We start from the raw sequence: 22,553 nt of genomic DNA, 5'->3' as shown, positions 1-22,553 counted from the left end.
AATAACCAGCTCTCTTGATTAGTTTTCCATCTTTAGTTTAGCTCTTAAAGGGTGGGGCTGGATATTTTGCTTTATTTTAGGGCCTTAAGTTTTATTTTTCTAGGAATCTTGGCACTTTCACCGTAACTATTCTAGTATTATAAAGCTGATTTGAAACAAATTATCAGTGGTTTTGGATTGGGCTCACCCTTCGTCCAGACACAGATCTAGATTAATAATTGTCAGCGTTATCAGACCAACACCCTCCCACTTTTTGTAACAAATATTTATGAGAAATAAGATACCTTCTTTGCTAGCCTAAATTAAAATTCATAGGTAATAATAGCCACAGACATTATTTAAAATAATGTCTTAAATATATAAATGTGAAATCAAAGGAAATAATTTATATAATATATTTTAATATGTAAATGCATAGATACTATTGCACTAGAAGGTATAATGAAGTAGGCAGATGCACCAGCTAAAATGAACAAGGCTGTTGGTTTTTTAAAAGGTTTTATTTATTTAAGAGTGAATGAGAACAAGAGAGAGAGCATGAGCAGGGACAGGGGCAGAGGGAAAGGGAGAAGCAGACTCAGCACCGAGCAGGGAGCCAGATGCAGGGCTTGATCATGGGACTCTGGGAACATGACCTGAGCTGAAGGAAAACGGTTAATCAACTCAGCTACCAAGCATCCCAACAAGGTTGGATTTAAGAGAGGTTAATATAAACGATGCCATAGAAGAATATTAAAAATAAAAGAGAATAAAATGTATTGTTAGGATAAGTAATAACAGACCAGATTTGCTTGTGTATGATTAAGAGAAAGCCTAGGGGCGCCTGGGTGGCTCAGTGGGTTAAGCCTCTGCCTTCAGCTCAGGTCCTGATCTCAGGGTCCTGGGATCAAGCCCCACATGGGGCTCTGCTTAGCAGGGAGCGTACCCCCCCCCCACTTCTCTCTGCCTGCCTTTCTGCCTATTTGTGATCTCTGTCAAATAAATAAATAAATAAATAAAATCTTTAAAAAAAAAAAAAAGAGAAAGCCTAAAGGAAGCTTTGAAAGTTGTGTAGTATACTCTGATGCATTACATTACTGGCAGATAATATTCCTCACCTCTACATGCCTTTAATTCTTCCTTCTTTGGTAACAATCAGGATACCACCACCATCTTCTGAAATTCCCTAAAGAAATTTATACTGTCGTATTTCAGAACCATAGCTCTGAATATTTCTTGCCCCCCCCCCCCGTTATCCCTTTTTTTTTTTTTTTTAAAGATTTTATTTATTTGATAGAGAGCACAAGGCAGGGGAGCAGCGGGCAGAGGAAGAGGAAGAAGCAGGTTTCCTGCTGAGCTGAGCAAGGAGCCTGATGTGGAGCTCCACCTAAGGATCCCGAGATCATGACCCGAGCAGAAGGCAGACACTTGACTGAACCACCCAGGGTGCCCTTTCCCCCAATTCACTGCTTTTCCCTTCTCCCTCTTAATCCCTGATCATGTTATCCTAGGATTCTTGGTTACCTATTCAGTAAATTCAGTTTGGAAACCTGAGATCTCCATAGTTACACTCTATTGATACACATATTTACATATCTTTCTTCCCTATTCGTTTGTCTGACCTCACTTGATCTGTAAAGTTTCAGAGAGTACAGACTGTAGTGTTCCCATGTCCAGCATAAGCTGACACACGGTAGTCAGTCACTCATTAAGTATTGATGAACAGGGAATGAAGAATGAACCAGCAGACCTCCATCCTTCTCATTAGTTTCCCTTCCTCTTGTGTTACTGTTGCTGCTTAATTTGGAACTAAATCATAGTGAACAGTTACTCTGGTGGAAATTGGAATTATGGAGACCAAAGAAGTGTAGTTGTATGTGTGTATGTATTTGTGTATTTTAAAACTTTCTCATTAAAAATGTAGATCACAACAGTTGAAACTAGGAATAGCGACAAATTATGAACAAGATAAGAACTTTTGTGTTCATGTATCTCACTGTTGCAGAAAGGTGTTTTGTGGTTTCTTCATTTTTGGGGTTTTTTTTTTTAAAGATTTATTTATTTGACAGATAGAGATTACAAGTAGGCAGAGAGGCAGGCAGAGAGAGAGAGAGGAGGAAGCAGGTTCTGCGCTAAGCAGAGAGCCTGATGCGGGGCTCGATCCCAGGACCCTGGGATCATGACCTGAGCTGAAGGCAGAGGCTTTAACCCGCTGAGCCACCCAGGCGCCCCTGGTTTTTTTTTTTTAAGAAATTGGGGTATCGTTTCATAAATACGGTAATAGGTTCTCTAGTTACTACTTGCTCCTCTAGTGCATTTCTTTATAGATAAGCCAGACTTTTTACGTCCATTCAAACCATAAAGACACTTCCGTGGACTCAGCCATGTATGGGTGATGAGGATTGTTCAACTTTTCTAAAACCACTATTGCTTTCATAAAATACGGGATACAGTGTTGGAATTTTCATTTTAAATCTTGAAGTAATTAAGGAAACTAGAAAATTTAGAATCTCAGTGAGTTTGTGAACCTGTTAACCTAAGCGTATTCTACTTCTAGCAGCTTTTGTTCACCATATTAACTAATACAGCTTACTGAAGAATTTAAGCTTTTGAAAACAACTTGTGTTGTAATAAGGTGAACATGAAATACCTGCAATTATAATTGCAAGAGCAGTTTTCATCTGTTGAATAAAGGAGAAAAAGTTCCGAATTGAATAACTTGTCTAAGGATTTTGCCTCTTCCTCTCTGTCAGATAATTGAAGGTAAACTTGTAGTGTGATCCTATCCTGCAGAATACTTAATTTACACCAAATGGCTAAACATCAAAATGCAGGTGGCAGAGTTAGATAATAATCCAGAATTTACTATGTTAATCACGCTATATTCTCCCTGGTGATTGAGAATCATGAAGTTCCATGATAGTAATCTTCATGTGAAAAGCACATATTTGTAAATTGTATTTTTTTTTCCAGACGTATAGGAGAAAATTTGAATGCATCAGCAAGTTCTGTAGAAAATGAGCCGGCAGTTAGTTCAGCAACTCAAGCAAAGGAAAAAGTTAAAACCACAGTTGGAATGGTTCTTCTTCCAAAACCAAGAGTTCCTTATCCTCGTTTCTCTCGTTTCTCACAGAGAGAGCAGAGGAGTTATGTGGACTTGTTGGTTAAATACGCAAAAATACCTGCAAATTCCAAAGCTGTTGGAATAAATAAAAATGACTACTTGCAGTACTTGGTATGTATTCTATTCTTCAGTGTCAATGAACAATATTTAAAAGTTAGGAAATATTTTAACTTTGCTTTCATGTTTTTAGGTGTAGTTGTAGTCACAAAAATGAAAAATTTAAGGAGTTTAATTGACAGAGCATTGGTGCTTTCATTCTTTTGCTGGTTCTGTTATAGTTCAGTCATTTTGCTCTGGTTCTGAGCATATTTCACTCCAGTTCCTCTTAAGCACTAGCAGAACAATTTTACATTACTCTTTGAACCAATTTTAAGTTTTTGTTTGATTACTTTAAGTAGTAGTTTCAAGTTCTCAATTATATAAATGATGCTGTGTTGAACATCTTGGTTGCAAACTCTTTGTTCATATCTATAATTATTTCCTTAAGATAAATTCTTAAAATTGCCAGATCAAGTCTGTACATATTTTTCAAGGCTTAGATTCGCATGGGTAAATTGTTATGCAGAAAGTTTAAGCCGATTTGTTTATGCCACTATTGCATGAAAGTTTTCTTTAAAAAAGAAAGATCTTCACTAATCCTGGATATTACCTTTTTGCCTCTAATTTGGTATGGAAAAAACGGTGATGCTTTGTTTTAGATTAATTTACAGTGCTTACTAATGAAAATAAGCCTTTCCTTATAAGCCATTTCTGTTTCTTTCATACCTTGCCTATTCATGTTTTTTGCACATTTTTTCCATTTGGATGTTTGTCTTTTTTATGTTAATTAAGAGCATTCTGTGCAAAAGCTTAATTCCTCAATAGGTAATGTAATATTAGTAATTTGCTCTTCTATTTTTATGGAGTTAGGTTTTTTTTTTTAAATTGAAGCATTGCTGATAGACAATATCTGTTAGTTTCAAGTGTTCCTATAGTTCACTGTGTTCCTCATAGTGATTCAAAATTTGTATACATGTGGAGTTTTTAATAATAAGTTTGTCATTATTATATAGTAGTGTTTACTCTTTCTCTGATTTCTGCTTTGGATAGGATACTTTTATTAGTCTTTATGTCCAAATTGTTTGAGAAGTGGTTGTTTTTAATCAAGCTTCTTATTCCAAGACATGTCTACTTTTTTAAAAATCAGGATATGAAAAAACATGTGAATGAAGAAGTTACTGAATTCCTAAAGTTTTTGCAGAATTCTGCAAAGAAATGTGCACAGGATTATAACATGCTTTCTGAGGATGCTCGTCTCTTCACAGAGGTAAAAAAAAAAAAATCATTTATTTAAAATGGCAAGGAATAGGCAATAACAACATTTTAAAATGTGTGATGCTCCTGCCACAATCATATAAAGATACCAGTATTATCAATTGAGAGATCAAGTTGTGTGTAGGTCTTTTATTCAGCATGCATTTTTATAATAAAATATTAGAACCTCAAAATCATATACACTAGTAGTATATCCATATTGTTTTTTTCTTTTACTGATTGAACTACGAAATTTGAATTACATTTTATTCACATGAATGGTTTGATCTGATGCACTGCTTTCCCTTGTGAGATAGTGGGTGTTTAAGGTATTACCTTGGTCCTTAAAAATCTGAATGGTCATTTAGTACTTAGTCACATAAATTTGTATTCATTATCTTCATGGTAACCAGCTACCAAATGGAAGGATTTCAACTGTGAGTTCATTTTTTGATACTTAGATCATTCATGCAAATGTATTAGCAAAGCATGTACATCATTATACTTTGTACCCTACCATCATTCAGTGGGCTTAGAAGAAATTCAGAATGCACTACTTAAATGGTAACTATTAATACATATTATTGTATTAGAGTTTTTCTGCCAAAACCAGTATGAACTTTTTTGAAGTCTTGAAAACTAGTCATATATAGCAGTTCAACAGTATTGAACTCTGCATGTAAAATGGTTAAGATGGTAAGTTTCGTGTGTATTATACCACAATTCAAAACAAAACAACAGTTACCTATAATTTAGGGGCAGCAGAGGATATTAGTTTTACCGTTTTTTAGACATTTTTTTTTAAAGATTTTATTTATTTATTTGACAGAGATGACAAGCAGGCAGAGAGAGAGAGGGGAAGCAGGCTCCCCGCTGAGCAGAGAGCCCGATGCGGGGCTCGATCCCAGGACCCTGGGATCATGACCTGAGCCAAAGGCAGAGGCTTTAACCCACTGAGCCACCCAGGCGCCCCTTTTAGACATATTTTAAGGTGAAATTTTGCTGTTAATATGACCCAGAAGAATGATTCTTCTAAATACAAGGAAGAATTGCATTTTTATTTTCTCTGAACCTACACATGATACACTCAAACCAAGTGTCATATTTTTCTGTATGGAAAAGGAATTGTAGCTGTTCTTATTTTAATAGTGTCTTTGAAGGGAAAAGAATGCTGATTTTAAAAATTAAGTCACATCCTCTGTTGTCACTGGTTTAAAATGTTTTCTCAGGGGCACCTGGGTGGCTCAGTGGGTTAAGCCTCTGCCTTCAGCTCAGGTCATGATCTCAGGGTCCTGGGATCGAGCCCTGCATCAGGCTCTCTGCTTGCTCAGTGAGCCTGTTTCCCCCTTTCTCTCTGCCTGTAACTCTGCCTACTTGTGATCTCTCTGTCAAATAAATAAATAAAATCTTAAAAATAAAAAAGGAAGAAGGAAAGAGAGGGTCTTTACAAAGTTGTTACAATGCCCTATATGATCACAGTCCCTCAATCCCCTGACCCCAGCCCAGCTTGCTTCATCTTCTACCTACCTCTCTCTCTGTCTGCTCCAGTCTACTGACCTCTTTGTGTTACTTGAATATTCCAAACATGGTCCTGCTTTAAGGCCTTATAGGCTCTTCTCATCTTTCTGGCAAGCTTTTCCCCAGATAAGTGCATGGATTAGTTCCTTGATTAAGTCTCTCTGTTCAGATGCCAACTATCAATTAGGATATCCCTTATTACTCTGTAACAAATAGCATCACTTTCAGAGTTCCCTTTACCATGTTTTATTCTTTTTTTATGGTCTTTCTCCACAACACCTATATATAAGTGCTTTTTAGTGCACTGCTGTGTTCCTAATGACTAAATGTGCCTGACACACAATACATTCTCAAGTGCTCGTAATTATTTAGCAAATATGAAAGTGTCCATTAACAAAGTACATTATTTGATAGCTAACAATCAGCATTGTCTCATTTTTTAGTCAAATTGACTTGGCAGTATATTTTGTCCAATTTACATCTCCACCCTAAAGGTTCACTGATATTTTTCTGATTTTTTTAGTGTTTTAAAATTTTAATTTTATATTATGAAATGCTATATATTTATAGAAAAGTATATAGAATGAATATATACAGCTTAACACATAATTATATAGTGAACACCTATGTAGCTCTCTTCCAAGTCAAGAAATAAAACATTACCAGTAACCCAGAAGCTCCCTCTGTCCCTCCTAATAATAACATTGTCCCTTAGTGAAGAAGGAATCACTGTGACAAGTTTGGTGTAGATAATGTCCATGCACTTTTTTTTGGTAGTTCTTTGAGCTCACTTTTGTCTGCCTTTGAGTTTTATGTGAACAGAATTCTTCCTTCACTCATTATGTTTGTGAGATTTATCTGCATATAAGTTTGTAGTTGTAGTTCATTCATTTTCAGTTCTGTGCATTATTACATTATATGAATAAATTGCAATTTATTCTGTTGATCAAAGTTTGAGTTGTTTCCTTTTTGGAGTTTTTCTAAGCAGTGCTCCTATGAAAGTTATCATACATGTCTCTTGGAATGGAATTGTTGAGTCATAGAGTATATGCATATCTTCAACGTTAGTAAATGTCCAGCTATTTTCCAAAAGGTTGTACCATTTTACAGTCTGCCTGTGAGAGTTTTGTTGGTCCATATGAGGATATTAACTTGAGGAAGTTAAAACTTACATGGTAGTCATTTCAGTTTTAGGCAATCTAGAGAATATGGTATTATATATGTAATAAGACTTTGCATCTTTTCATATGCTAATTGATTATTTCTTGTGAATCAGCTGTTCAGGTTTTGCCCTACATTCTACTGGATTTTCTTTTTGTTAGTTGATATGTGGGAGTTCTTTCAAATTTTATGGGTTATGTATGTTGGAAACTTTTTCTTTTATTTGATAAAATGGTCTCTTAATCTACAAGTTCCCCCTCCATTCCTTTCTTTTCCTTAAACTTCATCTTTGTAGGGTCGCCTGGGTGGCTCGGTGGGTTGATCCTCTGCCTTTGGCTCAGGTCATGACGTGGATCGGCCCCACGTCGGGCTCTCTGTTCAGCAGGGAGCCTGCTTCCCCCCCTCTCTCCCTGCTTCTCTGCCTACTTGTGATCTGTCAAATAAATAAAAATCTTTAAAAAAAAAAAAAAAACTTCATCTTTCTAAGAACTTCAGTCATTTGACCTGTAAAATTTCCCACGGTCTAGATTTTGATGATTGCTTATTCACAGTGACATTCAACATGTTCCTCTTTTCTCTGTATTTCTTACAAATTGTTGTTGGGATCTGGAAGCTTGATCAAAATTAGTCTTTGCTAAATGGGTTCAACACATAGATGTTGTGTTCTTTAATCAGGTGGCATGTGTATCTGGTTGTTTCTTTTTTGTGGTTGCAGCTGTTCATGATCGATGCCTAGATCTGTTCATTCACTGGGGTATATAAAAATCGTAGGATTCTAGTTGCATAATTTATTATATTTATTGGTTGAAATAATTTTATTAAGATATGTTTTCCCTAATCTGTGTGGTTTCCCCATCCATGCAGCAGAAAAAAATGCTTGATTCTTTCCCTTTATATGTCAGCTTTGAAAAAAATTTATTCCTTCTTCTCCAATGTTGATCAGTGTTTTCTTTTTTAAAAATATTACGGGTTTGAGTCCACTGTAATTACTCTTTTTGAAGCTCAAATAATACCAGCTTTAGCCAGTGACTGCTCTTCATACAGGCTTTGAGTCTTTTTTGAATCACTGTGGTAGTCCTTAGGGCTTGTTTTGTACATTTCCTTTCTCAGCTCTGGTATCACCAATTCTCCAGAGCCTTTTTTTCTTTCAGTGGCAAGTGGTATCTCAAGACTACAGTCTGGGTAACTGGGGATGCTCATTGCTCCTGGATTGATTATTGTTTCTGAGAATATTTTAGTCAATGGAGCTAGGACTTACTTATTTAAAGAAAAAATACTACATGTATCTCACTTGCTTTATACCACATTATACTCAGAACAGTCTTAGAATAATATTACAATAGGATAGTGTAGCAATAGGATACTGAAAACAGTTTGGAAGAGTTTTTTTATTTGTTCTCCCTATTCGCCCCTGCTTTTTTTTTTTTTTAAAGAAAAGTGAAGTTTTGACCTCAGGTTTCATCTTTCTTCTTGTTGATGACTGTAGTCACACCCATGCATGCAGCTTTTTATTTTTCATATATTTTTTAAAGATTTTATTTATTTATTTGACAGACAGGGATCGCAAGCAGGCAGAGAGAGAGAGAGGAAGGGAGGCAGGCTCCCTGCTGAGCAGAGAGCCCGATGTGGGGCTTGATCCCAGGACCCTGGGATCATGACCTGAGCCGAAGGCAGAGACTTTAACCCACTAAGCCACCCAGGCGCCCCTATTTTTCATATTTTTATTTAAATTCTTGTTAGTTAACATAGAGTATAACATTGGTTTCAGGAGTAGGATTTAGTGATCTGTCACTTACATATAACACCCAGGGCTCATCATTACAAGTTCCCTCCTCAATGTCTATCACCCATTTAGTGCATCTCTCACCACCTCCCTCCATCAGCTCTGTTTGTTCTCTGTCACTGAATTTCTCATGGTTTGTTTCCCTTTCTCTTTCTTTTTCCCCATATGTTTACCTATTTTGTTTCTTAAATTCCACATATAAATGAAGTCATATGGTATTGTCTTTTTCTGATTTATTTCACATAGCATAATACACTTTAGCAACATCTGCATTGTTGCAAATGACAAGATTTCATTCTTTTTGATGACTGAGTAGTATTCCTTTATGTGTGTATAGTATATGTGTGTATATATACATATATACGTGTGTGTGTCTGTGTGTGTTTATATATACACACACACACCACATTTCTTTATCCATTTATGAGTCGATGGACACTTGTGTTCTTTCATAGTTTGGCTGTTGTTGATAATGCTGCTGTAAACATCAGGGCACATATACCCCTTCAAATATGTATTTTTGTATCCTTTTGGTAAATACCTAGTTTATAATTGCTGGATCCTAGGGTAGTTCTATTTTTAACTTTTTGGGGAACCTCCATACTGTCTTCCAGGGTGGCTGTACCAGTTTGCATTCCCAAATACTGGTAATCTTTTTACACTTTAACAACCTCATAGGTGTGTAGTGGTGTCTCATTATGGCTCTAGTTTGCATTTCCCTAATGAGTGATGATGTTTTAAAATCTTTTGCTGATTTTATTCGTTTTTATTTAATTATTTTTTAATATATTAAAGATTTTATTTATTTATTTGACAGAGAGAGAGAGATCACAGGTAGGCAGAGGGGGAGGGGGAAGCAGGCTCCCTGATGAGCAGAGCACCTGATGCGGGGTTTGATCCCAGTACCCTGAGATCATGACCTGAGCCAAAGGCAGAGGCTTAACCCACTAAGCCACCCAGGTTCCCCTGTTGGTTTTTATTTTTATTCAGTCTTGAAATCTTTATATATTCTGAATACAAGTCTATTATATACGTAGTTTTCTCCAGTTTGTGATGTGTTTTTTAATGTTTTTAAGAGTGCCTCTCAACAGAATTTTAATTTTAATTTTTCAAAATGTTTCATGGTTGGTGCTTTTATGTGTTCTAGTATAGAAGTCTTTGCTTACCCCAAGTGGTTCCCATCTGGGATCGCTTTTACTTTTACCCCTGCCCCATGGATTTTAGCAATGTCTGGAGACATTTTTTGTTGACACAAGTGGCCAAATGCTGCTGGTATTTATCGGCTAGAAGCCAGGGATGTACTAAGCATCAGCAATGCACATGACATCTCCCACAACAAAGAATTATCCAGCCCAAAGTGTCTGTAATGCTTGTGTTGAGAAATCCTGATGTAGAGGTTTTATAGTTTTAACTTTACTATGGAGCTTCAAGTTTTTATGTTACAAGACGTGAGGTTTGGATCAAAGTTCATTCTTTTTTCATATGGATATCTAGTTTGAGCCTAGTAATTCTCACCTGAGAGTGATTTTGCCTCCCAGAGGACATTTGATAATGTCTGGATACATTTTTGGTTGTCACAACTGAAGAAGGAGTACTTCCAACATCTGGTGGGTAGAGCCGAGGATGTTGCTAAATATCCTTCAGTGTTTGGGACAGCCCCCCACCACAAAGCTTCATCTGGCCCAAATGTGGAAAGTACCAATATTGAGAAACTCTGCCAAGCACTGTTGGTTGAAAAGCTATTTTTTCCCTCATTGAATTGCCTTGTCACCAATGATACGTGTGTGGGTCGATTTCCTGACTGTTTTATTTGATTAATCTATAAATCTGTCTTTATGCCACTACCACCTAGTCTTGTAAGATTTGAAACCATATGAGGAAAGTCCTGCAACTTTGTTCTTTTTAAAAATTGTTTTGATTCTTTTAGGCCTTTGCATTTCCATTTGGAATCCACTTGTCAATTTCTACAGGAGAGTTAGTTGGGATTTCAATAGGATTTCTTCCCATCCTGTAGAGTTTGTATTTTACAAGTATCTTTTAAAATAGTGCTTAGCTTTATTGCCTTTCTTCCCTTTCTTTTTAAATAAAATCTGACATCTCTTGTCTTTTAACTAGAAATATTAGTTATGGGGCACCTGGGTGGCTCAGTGGGTTAAAGCCTCTGCCTTTGGCTCAGGTCATGATCCCAGGGTCCTGGGATGGAGCCCTGCATCCCCCTCTCTCTCTGCCTGCCTCTCTGCCTACTTGTCTGTCTGTCAAATAAATAAAATCTTAAAAAAAAAAAAAAAGAAAGATTAGTTATTTACATTCATTATGATAATTAACATGCACGGACTTGTTTGTGATTTCATTTGTCTTTTTCTAAATTCTTTCTAATTTTGAGGGGATTGACTCCTTCTTCTTTTCTTCTCCTTATTGAGTTAGAATTTATTCTTTGTTTTTCTGTTCTCCTAATGGTTACCCTTGAATTTTTACAGTGATTTTTTTTTTCCCCTCATTGACTTGCCTGTCATTGATGTATGGGTCAGTTTCCTAGTTCGATTCTGTTTCTATTAGTCTAGGTATCTACAGAGACTGTAGAGCATTTTGATTTTCATCCATCCCTTCTGACTGATGTTATTTAATGTTGTCTTTTTTAAACCCATGATTTAAACCTGTTTTTACTTTATATGAACAGTGTTTTAATTTATCTACAAATTCTGACATTTCTTCTCAAATATATATTCTGAGATCATCCTTATTGTTCCTGAAATGCTTTGTGTCCTAGTTGTTGCTTTGATGACTGTCTCTCGGTGATGAACAATCTTTAGGTTTATCTGAAAACACTTTTATTTTGTTCTCTTTCTTATACGATAGTTTTGCTCCATACACAATTCTAAGTTGACTGTTTTGTTTCTCATCTGAAGATTTAATTCTGCTTTTTCTGGCTTCTGTTTTTGAAAAGTGCATCATCTGTTTATCCTTTCTTTTTAGAGAATCTGTCTTTTCTCTCTGACTGCTCTTTATTTTTGGCATTTAATAGTTTCACTACAATGTTGGTTCCTTATGTTTCTTGTATCTGTATATTCTTATCCTTTATCAGTTCTGGAAAATTCTCAGCCATTTTCTGTTATTGCTTCTCCTTCATTTTCTCAACTCTTGTCTTTCTGCGGTTCCCATATTCCCTAGGTTAGACCGTAGTCTGTCTTCCATTCTGTCCCCTACCCCATCTACCTCTCTACCCCCTTTAACTGTGGTAAAATATAAGTAACATAAAATTGTAACCATTTTTAAGGACAGTTGAATGGCATAAAGTACTTTTTTTACTGTCATAAATAAAATTCTTCCGTCCACCTTTAAAACTTTCTCATCTTCCCAAGCTGAAACTCTGTACTCATTAAATAATAACTCATCATTGCCTTTTATCCCCAGTCCCTGGAAACCACCATTCTACTTTCTAGCTCTATGAATTTGACTTTTCTAGGTACCTCACATAAGTAGAGTATTTGTCCTTTTGTGATTTTTATTTCACTTAGCATAGTGTATTCTTCATGGTTCAACCATGTTGTAGTATGTGTATTTCCTTCCCTTTTTTAGAATTTATTTTTAATTGTGGTGAAATAGACATAACTTAAAATTCGCTGCCTTCAATTATCTTTAAGTGTGCAGTTCAGTAATATTAAGTACGTTCATAATGTTATATAGCCGATCTCCAGAATCTTTGCACCTTGCAAAACTAAGACTCTCTACCCATTTCTGAACAGTTTCTGCTAACAACACTTTGATATCAAATACTTGTTTTGTTCCCCACCCCCTCCCCCCGACACCAACTAGTTCTCCCAACTCCTGGAAGGCAGCTATTCTCACCATTATCCACCAATACAAGTTCTCCAACTCTCCTAATAGTAGGCTTAGGGTTCCCATGACCTCCTCCTCTGGTTCAGTAATTTGCTACAGAACTCAGGAAGACACTTTACTTACTATTTCTAGTTTATTATAAAGGATACAACTCAGGAACAGCCAAATGGAAGAGAGAGATGCATAGGGCAAGAAATGGGGGAAGGGGCACAGAGCTTCTATGCCTTCTCCAGGCATATCACCCTCCCAGCACCCATGTGTTCACCAACCTTGGAGCTCTCTGAACCCTGTAGTTTAGAGGTTTTTATGGAGGCTTTGTTTCTTAGGTATGATTGATTAAATTATTGGCTGTTGGTCATTAAGTCAATCTCCAGCCCTCTAATCACACCCTGGTCTTTCTGGCATCTATCCCCCACTCTGAAGTTATCTAGGAGCCATGAGTCATCTCAATAGCAAACAAAAGATATTCATTCTTGTCACTCCAGAAATTTCTAGAGTTTTAGTGCCCTGTGTTAGGAACCAAGGACAAAGACCAAATATGTGTTTTTTATTTTATCGCATCCATTAAAAAATAATTCTCAATTCCCACCACTCCCAGTTTGTAGCAACCACCATTCTACTTTCTGTGAATTTGATCTTCTTGAGGTAGCCCCATATAATTGAAATTTATGGTTTTGTCTCTTTGTGATATATTTTACTTAATGTAATGTCTTCAAGATTCACCCATGTTCTAGCATTTTTCTGAATTCCTTTCCTTTTTAAGGCTGAATACATATTCCATTGTATGTATTTAGACATTTTGCTTATCCGTTCATCCATTGATGGTCACTCTGGTTACTTCCATCTTTTGGCAGTTGTGAATAACCCTGCTTTGAACGTGGGTGTGCAAATACAGTTCAGATCTCCGTTTTGTGAGCCTTAATTATAAGAGTCTCATGTTCAGCTCCTCCTCTGATCTTCCCCCTGGAGGAGGCATTTGACCTCAAGATACTTCATCTTTTATGCGTTTTCAGTGCCTATTTCTTCTCACTCTAGGTGTGTCAGGTTTATTTATTTACATATGGTCCTTGAGATTCTTTTTGCTTTTTACTAAGCCAAGTAATGCAAGAAAGTTGTTAGTTGTAATTTATCCAGTATCTAGTGGGATTTAGATAGAAGTGCTCTCTCTCTAAAGTATGCCTACTCTATCATACTGCCAGAAGTCGTGTCCATTATGTTTTTACATTTCAAACGTGTATAATACCATATTTTTCCTTTTTGACCCAAAATAAAATCTAGCCGTTATTTTCACCTTTCTTTGTAATGCTAGATCTGTAGTATGTACTTGCATGTGCTTTTGGTGTATTTAGTTTTCAAGATATTTTGAATATTAAATAACATTTGGCGGTTGGGTGATGGGAAACAGCCAGAATCTCTTAACCTTCATAGTTGTTTTTCGAAGACAAATTATTAGTTAAAAAATGATCCTTTAGTTGCTTGATAGCTACCAGTTATGAAATACCTCTAATAATATACAGTAATATGTCTGAATATAAGAGTAAAACTGTTAGATTTTCCTGTTACTTTCTCTTTCCCTAATTACTGAATTAAGTAATAACTAAGTTAGAAGCCCTAACATCCAACAGAGTTTTACTAAGAGAGATGTGTGAGCAAATATCTAACTAGAATAGTCTCTGTGTCATATAGTTCTTATATATTGCTTTCTTTTGCATGGTAGGTTCAAGTTCTTGTTCTTTTAATGGCTGCTATAGGATGGCAGTGTTAGGGGTGGAAGTTAACTAATATAAATGAGCAAAGATACTATGCAGATCTGACTGCGTTGAGATTTTTTAAGATTTTATTATTTATTTATTTATTTGACAGAGAGAGAGATCACAAGTAGGCAGAGAGGCAGGCAGAGAGAGAGAGAGGGAAGCAGGCTCCCCGCTGAGCAGAGAGCCCGATGCAGGACTCGATCCCAGGACTCTGAGATCACGACCCGAGCCAAAGGCAGCGGCTTAATCCACTGAGCCACCCAGGCACCCTGCAGTTGAGATTTTTAAAAACAAACAACTTTTCCATGTTAACCCACATCTGCCTTAGTTGCAAATAATATCCCAAATGAAATACCAAAGTCAGCGTTGAAAAGAATGGATGGAGGGGGAAAATGTGAAAGACAGCAGGGAGTGAGGATTAAGGAAGGGGAGAAGAGGATATGAGATTAGATGAAAAGAGACTGGAGTAAAGTTAATAATTTGTAACAATAAATTTTATAAATGTCTGAAGGAAAAGAGGATATAAAGATTACAAAGATATGCTTATTGCTAATTTACTTTTGTGATATAAAGTAAGTTCTAAAAGTTTCAGATTAGATACATTGACAGGAAAAATTCATTGACAAGAAAAAATATGTTTCTTAGAAGATGATATACATATGTTTTTTAATTATAACCGCACTCCTACCCAAAATCACTCTGCATCTTTGAGTTATTTGCATGTTATCACAATGTCATGTATTCTGCTTGAGTAAAGCTGTGAATTTTATTTCCTTCCTGATTATATTTCCTGATAAGTTATTAGTATTTTGAAAAGTTTGGAGAGAAGAAAATACTAAATACTCCATCATTTAATTAGTTTTAACATTGTTATTTATTTTTTTAGATTGTAGATTAGGGTGATTTCTTGGATAACTACTTGGTTAATTCTTTGTGCTTGGGAATATTTTTAGTGTATTAAACTTATTTATTTCTAATTAGTCATATATCTGCTTTTATTGCAAGAAAATGTGTTAAAATTTTCATGTGGCTTTATTTCCTTGACAGTTTCTTAAATAGCACAGAAAATATGATGCATCTTTTCTATTTAATTTTAAATTTTAATACTATTGCTAATTTTAGTATTATTAAATACCAATCATTTAAGAAATTAGGTTAAAAAGAATTATTATGAAAATAAGAGTAACTCAAGGAATATACATTATGCTTGGATTATTAGAAGTTTGATTAATGAAATGAGACTAATATTCATAATGAATAATTATATAGTCACATGTAACTAAGTTACTTTTGTTGTATTATTAGGAATATATGGTACAAATGAATTTCTCTTCATTTTTTTTTCCTAGCAAATTTTAAGAGCTTGTATTGAACAAGTGAAAAAATATCCAGAGTTCTATACTCTTCATGAAGTCACAAGCTTAATGGGATTCTTCCCATTCAGAATAGAAATGGGATTAAAGTTAGAAAAAACTCTTCTCGCATTGGTAAGGTTTATCAATGAAGGTATAAACTTATTTTGTCTGAAACATCACCTATATTTCAGGTGGACAATATATATGTTTAGGTTTTGAAAAATAATGAGCTGTAACTTCTAAAATATGCAATGCAAATGTGTCTTTTTTATTTTATAGATATTAGTACTTGATATATTTTTTTAAAAATGTCACTACCAACTTTATTTCTTGGTTTTCTTTTCTTCATTTCTTATCTTTCTTAATGTTCCAAAGTACAACAGGGAACCTTTTTTCTTTCAAATTATTTTACTCAAAATCATGGGAAGTAAGTTTGTATAGAGAGGATATTTTAGAGTTTCTGTTATATTTGTACCTTATAAAATGAAAGGTTAGAATGTAAAGTGGTAAGGAAAATGGCATGGCACCCTTGTCTTGAACCTTTAAAAAAAAAAAACACACATGTAGGTTATCAAGCAAAATCATGGAAGTCATGGCTTTTAAGAAGTCTTTAGAGTGGAGAATTTTAAGAGTTTCATATGATGAAAAGATACTTAGGAAAAAAAATACATGTGATATTTGCAATAAGAGATTCCCTTTTTTCTTAGGGCAGTGTAAAATACGTGAAAACTGTATTTCCCTCAATGCCTGTGAAGTTGCAGCTCTCAAAAGATAACATATCTACCACTGAGACACCAGAAAAAACAGCTGCAGCTATGCATTATGTAAGTAGGAAAGTACTTTTGGATTTTCCCAAGTAATCTTCTGTACCTCATAAAGGACATATGATCTTACTGTTCTAAAGTCCCCTTCTTGGGGTGTCTGGGTGGCTCTGCCGGTTAAGCATCTGTTTTCAGCTGGGGTCATGATCTCAGGCTCCTGGGATCAAGCCCCATGTCGTGCTCCCTAATCCACCTCCCTTCTCCCCCAGCTCATGCTTTCTTGTTCTCTCTCTCTTTCAAATAAATAAAATCTTAAAAACAAAAAAAGTCCCCTTCTTAAATGTCTCCCTTCTTTTCAGTACATCATCAAAGAAATTTTCAATAAATATAATGAAATAACAAGTTATATGTTGTTTTTCAGGATATTAGTAAAGATCCAAATGCAGAGAAGCTTGTTTCAAGATATCACCCTCAGATAGCTCTAACCAGTCAATCATTATTTACATTATTAAATAATCATGGACCAAACTACAAGGAACAGTGGGAAATTCCTGTGTGTATTCAAGTAATACCCGTTGCAGGTTTGTGATTTACCATATCAAGTAATAATCTCAAAAGAGAAGTTGAAACAGTTGTATTTCAGCTGTCTAAATATAGGTGGTCATTTGTCAAATAAAAAAAAAATCTTAGGTTTTGATTTAAGGAGGATGTAAATTTTACATTTACATTTAGTAGAACTTTAAATATATAATACTTCTATAGGGTTCATCTTCATATATGAGTAATTAGATATATAAAACGTGTATTCATATTGGAGGTAAGAGAGAAATAGTTATGATTTAAGGTACCCCAAAATACATGAAATAATGAAGCTCTGTCTTTCATTGAAGTGAAAAGAATGCAATATTTTATTAGACAACCTCAAATGGTGAGTTTCCAAGACTTATTTACTTGTCTGGTATTGGATTTCAGAATTACAATAGGTCTGTCCTTGTAAGCATAGGATTGTTTTTTCTTGGACAGTAAAGTTAATATCTTCTAGAATTCATATTATTATATATAACAATTATAGTCAATATAGAACTATGTCTAATAAAATGAAATTACAGATTAGAGTTTAATATATTCTCTGGTTGAATTTCATCACTTTTTGAAAACATAGTCCTGTAAGAACTGAGTAATAATGACAGGTAAAAGTATAGGAAATGAAAAGCAGAAAATTTTTTTAAAATTTATTAGAGAACATTTTTTTCTTCCTGGTCAAATTTTCTCACCCTTATAACTGCAGGGGACATTAAAGATCACAAGTTCAAGGGTGGCAAATACATGAGATGTGCTACAGTTTCTTATGCTCTATTTCTTTATTTGGTGATCTTTCTGTCCTGCATCCTGTTTGTTTTGAAATAGAACTTCTAGAAACTAACCTCTTTCTTCTGTTTTTGTTTTAAGGTTCAAAACCAGTTAAAGTAATTTATATTAATTCACCACTTCCCCAAAAGAAAATGACAATGAGAGAGAGAAATCAAATCTTCCATGAAGTCCCATTAAAATTCATGATGTCCAAAAACACATCTGTTCCAGTCTCTGCAGTATTTATGGACAAACCAGAAGATTATATGTCTGAAATGGAAGTATGTAATGCTTGCTTTTTTTTTTTTTTTTTAAGGGAATGTTCTTTATCTTTTTGAAGCATAAAGTTTTATTACAAGTCTTTAAATCTAGTAGTTAAAAATAAAGGCTTTAGATTGATACTTAAAATTGAACCCCAGGTCAAGCTAGACTTTAAGCAACTAATTTAACTTTCCTTGACCTCAGTTGTCTCCTTTTGTAAAAGAAAGATGATGATACGTACTTCAAAAGACTGTTGTAAGGATTAAGTTTGATATTATATGTAAAATGCTGAGTACAGTCTTTAGTATATATGTAAAAACTTAGTGGTGGTGGTAATCATGATAGTGGTTTTATTTAATTGGCCTCATTCATATTCAAGAGTTTTTAAGTATGAAAAGGAATAGATGAGTTTGATTGGTGCAGAAAAGTATTTGGCCAGATTGTTAATCTCTTTCCGTATACTCAGTAGCTGGGTGACCTTAGGCAAGCTTCATAATTTCTCTGTCTCTGGTTTGCTCATCTGTAAAATGGGTTTCATGACAGTACCTAACTCAGGATTATTTGGGATTAAATGAGTTAATACAAGTAAAGCATTTAGGTCAATGCCTGGCACTCCATAAATACTATTTTTATTATTTCATGTTTAGACAAAACTTTATTTATTCATTTTACTCATTTTACAAATACTTATTGAGCAGATACTGTCCTATGCACTGAGGATACAGCAGTGAATAAAAATAAAGTCTCTTTGTCTCTCACGGTTTACATTAGTCATAGAGAATGCAGATAATTAATAAAACCTCAGGGAACAAGCAGTTAGTAATAAATGCTGTTCAGAAAAATAGAGTAGGCTAAGGGTAAAGAGATGGGAATGAGACTATTTTAAATTGATGACCAAGAAGGTTTTTCCAAGGAGAGAAAATTTGAACAAAGACTTGAATAAAGTGAAAGAGCAAACAAAAATCAGAAAATAAAATAGAAAAACTTTGTTGTTTATTTTATTTATACCTAGGAGCTAATACTATTTTAAGAATATTGGCCTTTTGTGTTCCGTATTTGTTTTTCTCTGCTGTTAACCATTAATTTATTTATGGTGTAATATCATAAAGCACTTCCAAAGTTTGAGTTTTCTTTTTCACATTTTTAAATCTATCTTATACTTGGTGTGAGGTGAATGTCAGGAAGTAACAAGCACTATGAAGAAACATGAAGTAGGTTAAAAGGGATAAAAGTGACAGAGTAACTTCTTTCTATAATGGTAAACCAAGTAATTTGGACCTTTACCATTACTGATTACAACTTAAAAAGCTGGACAAAATTTAAAATTTCTTTCTTAGAATCATCGAAGAGCTAACAAGATAGTGAGGAATTACAGGGCTGAGATACTAGAGAAGACCAGAATCCAGAGAGTTAATCTTAGAGTCATTTTTGTCCTGAATGGATTTGCCGTTTCTGAAAGGGCATCAAAAAATGAACTATGCTTTTGGCAACATCACAAGACTAGAGGGACAAAAGTCAAAGTTTGATTTTCTACCAAGGGCTTGAACCCTACAGAGCTGCACCCCAGGAGTAAGGGTGAACTAGAAATAAATCCACTTTCTCAGAGATTGTAAATGTTTTCAGGCCTTGAACTTGGATTGAGATGCTTTTGGATTGCTAGTGTCTCTGGACATCTAGTAAGAAAAAATGAAAATGATTCTTAGAGGAACATAATGTCATTTCGAGCCATAAATTATTTCTACAGTTAACTCTTTAAATAAAATATCCAGACAGCATAAGGGTAACTGAACTGGATATTGTAAGCAAGAACCATCAGAAACAATCACCAAAGAAATTGACTCACGGAAACAGATCCTGCAATTATTAGTCACAAACTGTTAGCCAGCTCTGTTTAATTACACAGTGTTCAAGGAAATTAAAGCCATGCTTAAAAATTTCAATGAGGAACTAGAAACTTTTTTAAAAGAGATCATAGATTTGAAAAAGAACTAAAGAAAAAATTATCAACTGAAAAATATAGCAACTTAAGAATTTTGTAAATGGGAAAGCTGAAAAGAGAATTGATAAACTGGAAGATGGGTCTGAAAAGACTATCCATAATGAAACACAGACAAAAATATAGAAAATAGGGAGAATAGGGCAAGAGATATAGAGGATATAGTGAACATCTAACATATGCGTAGTTTTACCCAGAAGAATAGTATAAAAGTGATAATCAGACCAAAGCAATAGTTGGAAACAAAGAAGAAACCCTTTTTTTTTTCTTTTGTTAAGATTTTATTTTATTTATTTTACAGAGAGAGAGATCACAAGTAGGCAGAGAGGCAGGCAGAGAGAGAGGAGCAAGCAGGCTCCCTGCTGAGCAGAGAGCCTAGGCGTGGGGCTCGATCCCAAGACCCTGAGATCATGACCTGAGCTGAAGGCAGAGGCTTAATCTGCTGAGCCACCCAGACGCCCCAAAGAAGAAACTCTTAAAAGCCACCAGAAGCCAGGTACCTGGGTGGCACAGTTAGTTAAGTGTCCAACTCTTGATTTCAGCTCAGGTAGTGATCTTAGGGTTATGAGATTAAGCCCTGCATTGGGCTCTGTGCTCAGCTTGAGACTCTCTCCCCCCCTCTCCCTCTGCTTCTCCCTGCCTCTTTCTCTCTCTCATACAGATGAATAAGTAAATCTTTTAAAAAAAAAAAAAAAAAAAGCCACCAGAAAAACAAAAGGCACATTACCATTATAGGACTAAGACACTAGCAAGTAATTTGTCAACAACAACAATGGAAGCCGGAAGACACTGGTAAAATATATTGTGCCAAAATGACCCATACACTAAAATTCTTAATCAGGGGAAATATCTTTAAATAAAAAAATTAAAGATATTTTCAGATAAAAACTGGGTTTGCTACCAGAAGACTGCCTCTATGGGATGTTCTTCAGGCACAAGGAAAATAATCCCAGACAGGAGGAGAATGGTACAGATGCAAGAAGGAATAAAGAAAAACAAGTGAAAATAATATGGGTAGTCTGTAATTTGTAGATGAGTCCAGGGATACTCAGGAAATTAAGAGAGTTCTGAGATGACCTGAGCCATAAAAACCCTAGAAACTAACCAACCAAAGCTCTTTCCAAAACAAAAGCCTTCACTCAGACTAAAAGAGTTCATATTGAGCAAAACAAGGACATTAAAGGAAAGGAAAAGAGTTGTTTTCATATAACTGAGGAGAGGGGACTAGAGAAAGTAGATTTCAGAATGTACTTAAGATTTTATATGCATACGCACACACAAATTTATATGCATGCATACATACCTACCTACATACAAAAATACATACCTTGTGGTAACTTGGAGCGTGAGCTTAGAGCCATGAAGTTCAGAAAGCTATCTTGGCATACCCTTACACAGGATTGTCCTCCCATAGGAGCAGGAGAACCCATCAAATTTAAAGACAAGAAACAGAAGAGGATTGTTGATGGAAACCCTTATAAAAAATACTAGAGAAAAAAAGATAACTACTATAACATTTCCATAGTCAAGTGAAGAAAGATGTACAACAAAACATGACATGAGTTCATCCTTTGCTGTAGAAATCTCAATTCTAGAAATGTAGCTCAGAGGTACACTAGGGAAGGCTGCCTTGCTGGCTTTAATAGTAGAACATGACTCTTGATCTTGGGGTTGTAGGTTCAAACCCTGCTTTGAGTGTAGAAGTTACTTAAAATCTTACCAGGATGCCTAAGTGGCTTAGTCAGTTGTCTTCAGCTCTGGAGTGAGGCTCCTTGCTCAGGAGGGATCCAGCTTCTCCTGGCTGTCCTGGGATTGAGTCCCAGATGGGGCTCCCTGCTCAGCGGAAGTCTGCTTCTTCCTCTGCCCCTCCCCCCCGCTCGTGCTTTCTCTCTCTCTGTTAGATAAATAAAATCTTCAAAGAAGTTGAATAATGGAGTAGTTTTAAAAAGTCTCGGGGCACCTGGGTGGCTCATTGGGTTAAGCTGCTGCCGTCATCTCAGATCATGATCTCAGGGTCCTGGGATCAAGCCCCGCATTGGGCTCTCTGCTCAGCAGGGAGCCTGCTTCCCTCTCTCTCTCTCTGCCTGCCTCTCTGCCTACTTGTGATCTCTCTCTGTCAAATAAATAAATAAAATCTTAAAAAAAAAAAAAAGTCTCAAAAAGATGCCAGAGCCAGCTGGAGGGTTTCCTGTTGACCAGAGATGTGTCAGTTTGACATGACATGGAATGACTGCAGTGGATTAAAACATGTGAAATATATTAAAACCCCTGAACTCATAATGATATTTAAAAAAAATTACTAGTCACCTTTGGAGAGTGCTAGTGCATATAGTCATTCTAAAAACTGTTTATAAAAAGAAAAGATACCAGATATTTGTCTC

General features: G+C 35.5%; 1 protein-coding gene across 4 annotated transcripts in view; it reads left to right on the top strand.

The window, feature by feature from the left end:
• Positions 1-22,553, top strand: part of ICE2 (interactor of little elongation complex ELL subunit 2) — a 64,996-nt gene that overhangs the window by 7,592 nt on the left and 34,851 nt on the right. For 3 of the 4 annotated variants that reach the window (XM_046010239.1, XM_046010238.1, XM_046010240.1), the window contains 6 exons: positions 2,953-3,214; positions 4,290-4,409; positions 15,799-15,936; positions 16,512-16,628; positions 16,987-17,146; positions 18,015-18,196. In XM_046010239.1, the coding sequence (XP_045866195.1) occupies positions 2,953-3,214; positions 4,290-4,409; positions 15,799-15,936; positions 16,512-16,628; positions 16,987-17,146; positions 18,015-18,196 (979 nt within the window). The remainder of the gene's footprint in view (positions 1-2,952; positions 3,215-4,289; positions 4,410-15,798; positions 15,937-16,511; positions 16,629-16,986; positions 17,147-18,014; positions 18,197-22,553) is intronic. The other variant, XM_046010241.1, reaches the window with a different exon arrangement.

Source organism: Meles meles, chromosome 6 (genome assembly GCF_922984935.1).
Source record: "Meles meles chromosome 6, mMelMel3.1 paternal haplotype, whole genome shotgun sequence".
NCBI classification, from domain to species: Eukaryota; Metazoa; Chordata; class Mammalia; order Carnivora; family Mustelidae; genus Meles; species Meles meles.
The sequence above is the reverse complement of the archived record's forward strand: the minus strand, read 5'-3'. Positions and strand labels throughout refer to the sequence as shown.